This window comes from Somniosus microcephalus, chromosome 10 (genome assembly GCF_052327205.1).
Source record: "Somniosus microcephalus isolate GS21.2 chromosome 10, FLI_Smic_1.0, whole genome shotgun sequence".
NCBI lineage: Eukaryota > Metazoa > Chordata > Chondrichthyes > Squaliformes > Somniosidae > Somniosus > Somniosus microcephalus.
The window spans coordinates 36,594,739-36,605,943 of NC_140996.1; the positions used below are offsets into that span (position 1 = coordinate 36,594,739).

At 41.8% G+C, this 11,205-nt stretch overlaps 1 protein-coding gene across 1 annotated transcript; it reads right to left on the reverse strand.

Moving 5' to 3' along the window:
* Positions 1 to 1,871: 1,871 nt before the first annotated feature.
* On the reverse strand, positions 1,872 to 5,894 carry slitrk1 (SLIT and NTRK like family member 1). Its single transcript, XM_085998552.1, has 2 exons — positions 5,196 to 5,894; positions 1,872 to 4,397 (listed from the first exon to the last, which is right to left on the reverse strand). Exons 1-2 carry the CDS (start codon positions 5,890 to 5,892, stop codon positions 3,007 to 3,009), a joined length of 2,088 nt encoding a protein of 695 aa, XP_085854678.1. The 5' UTR covers positions 5,893 to 5,894; the 3' UTR covers positions 1,872 to 3,006.
* Positions 5,895 to 11,205: the final 5,311 nt, after the last annotated feature.

Here is an 11,205-nt window from a genome sequence, read left to right on the forward strand (position 1 = left end):
CCCCCTCCGCACCCCCCACTCCCCCTCCGCACCCCCCCGCTCCCCCTCCGCAACCCCCCGCTCCCCCTCCGCACCCCCCCACTCCCCCTCCGCACCTCCCTCCACACCCCCATCCGTAAACCCCTCCACTCCTCCCTCCGCATACCCCTCTTCCGCAATCCCCCATAGCCCCATCCCCTCCCCCCTCCACACACCCCCTCCACATACACCCCTCCCCCATTCCTTTATCCAGTTGCTGTTGTGTGAACAGTAGTGACATCATCAAACACTATACTTTAAGAGCACAACAAAACATGAGAAGGTAGAACTGAGAAAGAACCATTAAGCTCATCTTTCAATTTAGCTTTATAGGCAAGAGTTTCTCAGAATATTTTCCATTTCTCTCCTACCTCATCCTCAAGTATGTATCCTTCTGCTCCCTGTTTAATCAGGAACCTCTCTTCCGCTGTTTTGAATGCAATGATTCTTGTACACATTCCCTGTTCTGGGAAGACATCTAATTTGAGCATTGATTTTAAAATCTACCCAACTCAAATTTTCTCAGATTATAATAAGGTCCTTTAGGATTCTTCTACCTCCACTGCAATAATTCCCTGGAGTTGTTAAAATTATATTAAAATGGCTGCATAATATAATGGGCCTTGAAATTAAGCTGTGTGAATATTGGCATGCAAATACAAGTTTGTATAAAATGTCTTTGTCTGGTATTTTAACAAAGTCATTAAAACATTACAATAGCTATTAAAAAGCAGATGAGGGACTTTCATGCAAATGTGTTAAATGTTCATACACTAATTTTCACACTGCATAATTTCAAGACCATGATTTCTAAAATAAGTAGATAATCTAAGACATATTCCTATTTGTAAAAATATTCTTTTTAATATAAATTAGAGAAGAATCACTCCTAGTTCCACTGATGGACCAGTAAATAACTGGTGTACCGGGTGCGTTACAGAGCCATACTGAACAGTAGTGTCTCAGAATTCAATCTCTGATCTGTGCTTGTCTGCTGATCTCAACTGAGGTAGTTTTAGCAGTAATAAATTGGCCTAAGAGCCATGGTTTGACGAAAGATAAATCAACCCGGATTCCTGCTCCCGAGGCCAGTGGTCAGTGACTCCTGCTTGAAAATGAGAGCATGGATGTCCATTGGTGACAGGATTGAGCTCAGTTCTGATGCTCCCCCTGACCAAACAGCTTACAGACAACAATGTCTAAATTCACACAAGAAGTAGGGTGATTTTAGCTAATTATCGTAGGGTTACCAGTGCCTGTAAAACCACACTACTGCACCAGTCACCATTTTTTGGCATTAACATTTAGTTGTTTTACCTTAATGGAATATTAAATAAAGGTTGTCCGATGGATGCTTGACTGACTTGTTAAAAACATAGGAGTAATTCAAGTCTGCTTGTGTATAAATTCTGAGGATTGCAACAACACATTTTTTTTTAAACAAAGAAGGGATTTTATGAGCTGAGGAACCATTTACTGCCAATAGATTCTATTAACAAGGTAGCCTTTGCCAAGACTGTCAGTCCAATGTGCTGACCACTTAAGTGACACTGTAGTTCACAAATCAATGCAAAACTAGATGATCATTACTTCTGCATCCCGTTTAGAGCCTTGGGTGCTTGCAGTCATCTCTGTGTACCACTGATGCCACTAGTTGCTGCAGTCAGGGAAAAATACCATGGTCACTTCAGAGCATTTTGGAAAATTTCAGGGTCTCCCAAAGTTTAAACAGCTGCAAAACATTCAAATAAAATGTCAATTGATAAATATTTAGCACTATGCATAAGTGTGAGCAAAGCTCTTCATATAGATGGGTCTTCTGTTCTGATGAGGGCTAAATAACTAAATCAGTCTTCAGATTAAACCAGTCATTTTAATGTTGAAAAATTTTGCCATTATAAAACTCTAAAATAATCCTATTAAATGTCCTCTAAGTGCCACCTCCATAGTATTTTCTGTTTTATTATGTTACATAACGATGACTTGAACAAAATAGTTTACATCATATCACTGATGCAGCCTGAGCAATAGAGTGACGTTAATTGATCATGCTTAAGTGTACTTTATATATTTATTCCCAAATTTAAAAAAAAAGAATATTCCATTGGCCATTTTAATTCCTTTACCACGGTACAAAACATAGTAACTACTCTGAAATTTAGATGGAATAGGCATTAGCAAATATAAAATAACACCCAAAACATGGAAAAATTCATAATATAAAATAAATAGTTACTAACCATGCATGAACAAATATGGTCTAAAACAAGATGACCTGCAGCTTACACCTTATCTAAGCAATAATAGCACAAACTGCACAATTATAATCACAGCAAAAATAAACAGGGGAAGGTCACTGTGATCAATACTGGAGACATGACTTCATAGAATACAATTAGTACTCATGAATGGAGCATAATAATAGCTATTTCCTCCAGCTATGTGGTGTATCCCTGTGGTGTTGAGTTCATGCATGACATGCATCACTTGCTTCTAATTAGACAGTTCTGTACAATACATTCATGCGTTCGTGCAACTTTACAACTGTAAAACCTAAATGCCGTAATCTACTTCCCCTTTTTTTGTATTCTTTTTACAATTCTCCCTTATCTCCAAATGACAACAAATCGTCTTTATATTTTTTTTTATACAACTGATTAATTGTCATTTACATTCGGAATATCAACATGATGAAAAGAGCACTGAAAAGCACAACATTACCACCTGTGCTTTCTTGCGAAATGCGTGTATGTTTCACAGCAGGAGAAAAATTGTTAGTTCTAAAAGTTATATGCACTTCTGTAGCGTGCGTGCTTTCTATTTTCATTAGAAAGCTGAGTTCAACATTCTGTTGCAGAATTTTAGCAGAAGCCTATAGTATCATTATTTACATCAGGAGCATCTAACCATCAATGTCACGTCCTCATCTCCGGATAATGTGCTGTTTTAAATCACACGCTATATTTGCAGTACTTCATTTCATGAAGCCTAGTCTGAAAGGGAGTGTGTAACACAATCGTATACTCTATGAGGTCCCTCTGCATGGTAAGGCCCATTGTGCCAGTAAGAATCGCACACTGTTTGCAAGGAGTTAATTTCTGAAGCAGAGGAGTTGGTATCCCTTTTTCTTGATCTCTTACGATTTCTCAAGATAAACACCAGCATGCCAACAACCGTAAAGGCAGATGTAACAAAGACAAGTAAAAGGCCAGGTACCAGCACTGAAATAGAAACTCTGCTGGTCTCCAAGTAGGGATTCACGTGAGTCCCTGTCTCTGCTGATATGGTAATGTTACTGGATGAGGAAAACGTTAGATGGATTTTTGTATACAACTCCGGGCACATCAGCTCATTGCTTATAGACTTAAAATCTCTGTCCCAAAATTCTTCAGGAGATGCACATTTTAATTCGCTCACAACAACATCAGTGCCCATCCTCTCAACCCACTGCTTGAAAGCTATGATGTTGCATGAACAGTCCCATGGATTTCCATGAAGGTCGATTTGCACAACTGAAGTTAGCTGATCCAAAACACCAGTGACTGGGAGATACATAAAATAATTGGTGTGTAAACTTAGCTTGGAGAGGGAGACAGAAGAAAACACATCTACAGGCAAAGACTTCAATAGATTGTTATGTAAAAACAATTCTCTCAGATTTGGCATCCAGTCAAATGTGCCTGGCAGGATTAACTGAATTAAATTGAACTCCAAGTTCAGGTACTCTGTATTTTGCAGCCCTACAAACATATCGGGGATGAGGGTTTCCAAGTTATTGTTATCCAGATACAGCCAACGCAAATCAGTGAGATTATGAAAAGTGTTGTTTTCTATCAACTTTATGGCATTATTTCCCAAATCCAACAAAGTCAAACTGCTGTAGTCCAGGAAATGAGTTTTCCTTATGATTCCTATATTATTCTGTCTTAAGAACAGTTCCTGTGCTTTCAATGGTTTGGGCTGGAGCTCAGCTATACTCTCAAGCTTGCTGCCCCTGCAGTTAACCTCAAGACCTGATTCAGGGCTATTGATAGAACAACTACAAGCTGTTGGACATCCAGCTAATAAAAGGGGATTACTACTGCCATTAGGTACAATAGCATTGGCCGAAGGTCTTGTCCTCAGCTGCCAGTTTCCGCGTGGCTTTGATACTCCTGTGCGCACTGATGCTGACGTTGGTGACCTGGGATGCTGAACGGCGGGAGTTGGAGGCAGCCCAGAAGCCCCTTGAGCAGGTGGAGCAACAAAATCATTATCAATCTTCCAAGGGCATAAATCATATTCGGATGTTTCATTCAGGTCGTTTCCTTGTAATCGCATGGGTGCCTCACAAACTACTCTTCCAGTCGAGGCTGAATGGGAGATGTGCTCTAGCCATTCTTGAAGGGAAAAACAATATAGATTGGAGATGTTCCTGATATGTTGCTATGTTAATCAATGTTAGCCACCACCATATTGTTAAAATATATTACAAAAATATCTTATCGAAATTACTGTGCAAAGTATTAACATAAAGGGTTCACATTAAACTCCAAAATCAATTGTGACTATAATTAGCACAACTTCATCCTGTTAAAATATGCTGAAGCAAAAGAATGGAGGCATTCAGAACCTGCAACATTTCACCACCCCAACTCTCAATTTTACCAACTCTTTGATGGCAAACAGTAAAAGTAACAAACCAGGAAATGAAAACTATCAAGTGTTGCAGCAAAGTGACCGAAAAACCCCCCCCCATAAGACTGTATCTTGAGAATGTGTGCTCTGTGCCCATACTGCGCGCCATGGCTACAAGAGACATTTTCAAAGTACACAACTGAAACTCCTGCATGTTATGAACTCCAGCTCTGCACACTCCTGAGCTTCCTTTCTGCTCTCAAGTCATTCTGAATGAAAACTGCGCAGGTCAGTTAAGGCACTTCTGTGCTGTGAACTCGTGTTTGCTTCAGACTTGGCATAGATTGTCAGAACTTAATGTACCCCCCCCCCCCTCCCTCCCTCCCTCTCTCTAACGGCCATCAATGAATACAGACAGACCACTGCTATTTATCTTGTTTGGAATAGTTCTGATTTCAAGCACCGTTTTACCCAACTACGCCACCTAGCGGTCACAATGAGTAATTACTATTATCACCACCCCCCTCCTTCCCGTCTTACTTTAATCCTTTGCACCTCACCTTTAAGGGGCAGCAGATCGCAAGTGCAGTCCCAGGGGTTGTCCTCCAGCAGAATTTCAGCCACCCCGGGGATCAGCTCCAGAATCCCTTCGTAAGGCAGCGTTTTCAGCCTGTTTCCCCGGAGATCGAGGTGTGTGATGGGCACGTTGTGGAACAGGTCGGCGGGGAGAGAGGCGATGAGGTTGTCGTTCAAAATCAGAACCTCCAGCTCGTTGAGGTCGCGGAAAGCCCCCGGGTCGATGTCCCTGAGCAGGTTGAAATCCGCCTGCAGGTACTGCATGTCATCCAGCCCCAGAAAGGTGTGCCTCCTGAAGCCTTTGATCTTGTTGTTGTTGATGTGCAGCCGCTTCACCAGCTGCAGCCCCAGGAAAGCCCCCGGGATGATGTCGTGCAGCCCGTTGTTCTCCAGGTGCAAAGTGACCGCGTTGTAAAAGTTGGCGAACTCGTTGGGGAAGAGTTTGGACAGCGAATTGCTGTGCAGGAGGAGTTCGTAGAAGCGGGAAGTGGGCGCGCTGTAATGCTGCAAGTTGGAGATGCCTCTCCTCTCGCAGTCGATGTGCAGGACGCCTTCCACCTCGGTGCAGGAGCACATCTCCTCGCAAAGGTCCGTCGTCGGATTGCCCCAAGCCAAACCCAGAATGATCTGCACCAGCGCAAACCGCGGCAGCATTTTCAGACAGTTGCATCTGCCTCCCATCTCATGCCATGAATTGTTTCAGCTGCATTTCAATTAAATAAAAAAAGATTTTCCACGCACGCACACACACACATATATATGTGTATATAATAAAACAACCAACAGATCCGAGCCCGGGAAGTTGCTTGTCAATCCTGACACAAGTGTGTCGGTACGCAGCACCAGCAGCGACGCAACACTAGGCAAAGCCCCGGTAGTTTTCTAAAAGAATCGGCATTGCAAAAACTGCAAACAGCAAGCAAGTACATAATCAGGCATTCACAATCCGGTTACGGTCACAGTGCTCTCTGCTTTCCTTACCGTCGTCCCCCGCAGACTACAAGAAATATATCATTCCAGATTCCCTCAGTTGCACTTGGCACCTGATCCCATGTCCCAGACGTTTCGCTGGCCGCTGAAGAGACAACGTGCTGGAGAGAGAGAAATTCTGCAATCTCGGCATATTCCGCCAGCCCCTCTGCCTTTCTTTTTGTCTGTCTGTCTGTGTGTGTGTGTCTGTGTATGGAAAGGGAAGCGCTAAGCGGCTCTGATCGTTCCAGTTTGGTGCCCACTAGAAGAGCTCGCACCCTCTGCCGAGCCGTGCTGGCAAAAACAAAAATCCCGTCTGATCAGGGAATCGGTGGGCGAAAAATCAATTCACACAAGCAGCCAAATGTTGGCATCAAAGCGGTCGATCCGTTGAGCCCAAACAGATTCACTTGGAGCAGAAAGATTTCCCCCCCACCGTCTTTATCTTTCCGACCTCACTGCTGGCAAAGTAGATGTGGACTGTGTTTTGTACCCACAGCTTGGATTCAATTACAGAGGCAAGGCGTCAACTGACTCTCAGTAAGGGGTAATTATATCTCGCGCTAGTTCTGTTTATTGCAGAAAACTCCTTGGATTTTCCCCTCTTCTCTCTCTCTCTCTCTCTGAACAGCGCCTCTCTCCCGGACACTTCAGCAATGGTCTGGATCAGAAGGGAGTGTTTGAGTAAAGGACTGACTCCCAGAGACTGCACATAGGGCTTCGCACGTATGTTTGTGTGGCTATGTTATGTGCGTCTGCACATTGGGCTGAATGCATGCACGCAGTTGTCTTCCTTACGTACAACACCCAGGCGTGTGTCAGTCCGCAGATCCACTGGACGTAAAATAAAAAAGGGAATGACGCTGGTTTAGCAACTTTTCAAGTGGGCGAGCCGGGTTGCAATTCAGCTAACTTCACTTTTGCAGATTTTATTTTTTGGGGGGCAAATTTTTTTTTGTTTGAAATGAATGGTAATTGATACGTCCGGTCTTTGAGAAAATCGCAATGCAATAGTTAAACCCGCCGGGAAATAGCAGCGCTCGCCTTTAACGCGCTGAACAAAAGCCCCAATTGTTTTTTATTCGCGGCCACAGTGAGAAGGGCGCTAGCGCTGTCAGTCTGCGGGACACAGCTGTATGTTCATTTCGATTTTTTTGTTGTTGTTGGTTCTTGCAGAATATCGGAAGGATTTCCCCTCGCCCGTGCTTTCTTTAAAAGCTGAATTCGACGTTGAACAACCAAATAAATTGATTCAACTCAATTTTGGCAAATGGCAACAGCTGCCGCATTTCATTGGACCCCAAACAGTAAAAGATTACGAAAATGGCAGCAGACCAGTGCAGAAGCAACTATTGCAACGTTATAATAAAGGCTGTGTACACAGCCATCGGATAGCTTTATATTCGACTGCAATTTGCAATGTGATGCTATAGAACGAAAAGAAACCATAATCATTAACTTATTGCCCCCCCCCCCCCCCCATCCAAGTTAAATTGAATCTATTTAATGTCATTTTTAGTGTGTGGTCACATTTGATCTGGAGTTCTACTATTTTAATCTTTGTAATCTGAGGGGGAAATGTATTTGTCTCTCATTGCCAGTGTTTCTATTTACCATTGTGTGGACATACAATCAGATCTGAAATCTTTATGACAGAATAGATTCTGCCATGAATGATTCCGATTGCAGCATGAAAAGGTAACTGCTGTGGAACGCGAAGATCTTTATTTAATAATCCAAACTGTATCTTGCAGGAGGCGTTTGTACGAATACTGTTTCTGATGTTCAGGTACTGTCTATGCAGGAGTGAAAAAAAATGATACTGTTTGCTGGAAATGAATGCATGCAAATAATATTTAATCAGAACTGTGCAGTGTATAATGTGCCGTTAGCAGCAAAATAACCAGTTTAAAAATGATTGAAGCTTTGACATTCCTTTGCATTCGTCTCCTCTGCAGTAAAAGTAATCGGTCAAAAATCAAATCTAATGATCATAATTCTAAAAATACTGTTCTTCTGAAAATCTCCACCGAGTTTCTATTAAAAGAAAAGTTGAACTAATTGACACAAAGTAATAAAAGCTTGCAAAAACAAAAAAAAAGTCCTGCCATGTTATTAATTTAATTTAATTAAGGTTCTTTACACATTTGATCAATATATTGATATGTATAAGAAAATATTGCCTAGGCAGATTATTTATAGCTTTGAAGTCCTATCCATTTTAGCAAAAGATATTTTGTCCTTCTAATCTTGCACTTAAGGATTCATTAGGAACTATATGCAGCATATTTCATAGATGTAGAGAATTCCTGATCTATAATAAAAACGGTAGGGTAAGAATAGATTATAAAAGGCATAGAGATGCCACAACAGCCTACGCCATCCTGCTGCAGCAACTGCAAAGGCAACCTGAACCAAATGAAGATTGATGACAAACAAGGAAAGTTAATAATGAGAGGGTAGAGGCTGATACAGCACATGCAGTCTGCACAACAGCAATTCATACTGGAAAGGAAAGTGTCACCTCTGCATTACTCAGCTCTTTATATTTTATGCATATAACCCAAAGTAAACAAAAAAAAATCAAGAATGCAGTTCAAAGCATTCTAATCCTGTTGCACTTAAAATTAGGCTACTTGTAAATATAGCACCCATTATTAAAATCTAGTTTGCGGCAAAAGTCACCATGCTTGATGTAAATGGTTAATTGAATTGGCTTTTGAATCAGTCTGCTGAAATTAACCATGACTGGTCTATATTTAACTAATTTCAGAGCTGATGATTTATATTGCCAAAGGCAGCTAATGTGTTTCAGATTATTTCATGACATACTGTACGCCGATTAGTAAGTATTTGTAAGCTTAATTATAGTCAAACTCCTTCTATTTGGGCTGACAGTGATATTCTAAAAAAGCTTGGCTGGAACAGCCTGGCAACTGCAGTGTTGGATTTAATACGGCACACTTACATTTTGATCGCTAGTCTTCACTGGCATTTGTATTTGGATAATTTGACAGTATCATGGGATGGAGGGAGGTAAAAAATCATTGTGTGGAGGAATAAGAAACCCTCCCAGTTTCCACTGTGCAAGAATGCTTCCTGGTGGAAAGGCAATTATAGCAACAGTGGAAAGGTCTGTGAGGATGGTATTACCTACTCTCCAATGGAAAAGGATAATCTGCACACAAGGGGAATAAGTGGGAAGAATGGGATAGAACGTTAAAGTAACTTTTATTACCATGAGTTGATGTAAATTGTTATCCAATTTCTAATTATTAAAATAAAATGTGATGTTTGGAATCTTACAGTTCATTAGAAACCAACATTAAGGCTGCTGTCCAGAGGAAGGAGACTAGATAAGTGATAAGTTAAACATTTTAAAGACAACGAGCAGGAGTTTCTGCTAGGTTGTGCTGTTTTTTTTCAGCTCAATTTGCCAAAACCAAATCGGCCAAACCAGCACAACAGATCGAAGAATTTCAAGCACAAATTAAGTCCAGCGCAGATCAAATTTCCACAATCTCTTGCGCTAGTTTAAAAAAGCATCTCGCTAGAAGACGGCCCTGCCCACAAACCTGGCCATGCCCCCGATCAAATTAATCGTCATGGCGAGTTTCCGCTACTTGCGCCCGTTTGCGGGCCTTCAAGGAGGCTCTAAAAATTAAGGTTTTTTTAGGCATGTTTTAAAAGCTTTTAAATATATGTTTTTAATTTACTAAGAAATTGATTACTGTACACCAATGTAACTAGTAAATGGTTCTGTATAGTTTTTTTTAAGTAATGTTCAGTTATTTAAAATCAGGTTACTAACAGGTGCTGGACTTGAAACTTTGATTAAAAATACTTATTTTTTGTGATAAACCCATTTTCAGCTGTACAGTATTAATAAATCTGTACCAGGTTAACACTCTTAAATATATCAAGGAATATTTTTTATTGCTAAATAAAAAAATTACGCTCTGAAACACTGCCCAATTGTGCTTGTTCATGAAGGATTCTATGTTCATAGAATTATAGAAATTTACAGCACAGAATGAGGCCATTCAGACCATCTTGTCCGTGCCGGCCGAGAAAGAGCTATCCAGCCTAATCCCGCTTTCGAGCACTTGATCCGTATCCTTGTAGGTTATGGCACTTCAACTGCATATTCAAGTACTTTTTAAATGTGATGCGGGTTTCTGCCTCTACCACCCTTTAGGAAGTGAGTTCCAGACCCCCCCAGCACCCTCTGGGTGAAAAAATTCTCCTCAAATCCGCTCTAATCCTCCTACCAGTTACATTAAATCTATGCCCCCTGGTTAGCGACCCCTCTGCTAAGGGAAATAGGTCCTTCCTGTCCACTCTATCTAGGCCCCTCATAATTATATACACCTCAATTAGGTCTCCCCTCAGCCTCCTTTGTTCCAAAGAAAACAACCCCAGCCTATCCAATCTTTCTTCATATCTAAAATTCCCCAGCCCAGGCAACATCCTGTAAATCACCTCTGCACCCCCTCTAGTGCAATCACATCCTTCCTGTAATGTGGTGACCAGAACTGCACGTAATATTCTAGCTGCAGCCTAACTAGTGTTTTATACAGTTCCAGCATAACCTCCCTGCTCTTATATTCTACGCCTCGGTTAATAAAGGCAAGTATCCCGTATGCCTTGTTAATCACCTTATCTACCCGTCCTGCTACCTTCAGTGATCTGTGGACATGCACTCCAAAGTCCCTCTGATCCTCTGCACTTCTCAGTGTCCTACCATTTATTGGCCCGGATCTTCCGATCGGAGGCTTCCTGTGTGCGGATGCCTCCAATCTGGAAAAAATCTACGAACTTACCTGCTGGCTACGTAGGTCCCGACACTTCCGCTCCTGGGCTTCTCCTGGTGCACGCGCGCAGAAGCCCAGGTATCCCAGGGGCGCAGGCAGTTCGCAAGCGTCCCTGGGACCATGTGGGCCATGGGGAACCAATCAAGGAAGGGAATCCCCCTTCACACTTTTGACAGGTCTCTCTCCGCTTAGATCTGTCAAAAGTATGAAT

Bases quoted from the DNA above. Each gene is read 5' to 3' on its own strand.
- slitrk1 (XM_085998552.1), bottom strand. From the start codon at position 5,892: ATGGGAGGCAGATGCAACTGTCTGAAAATGCTGCCGCGGTTTGCGCTG. The intron at 4,398-5,195 runs GTGAGGTGCAAA...TTTCCCTTCAAG, and splicing joins CGATCTGCTGCCCCTTAAAG to AATGGCTAGAGCACATCTCC.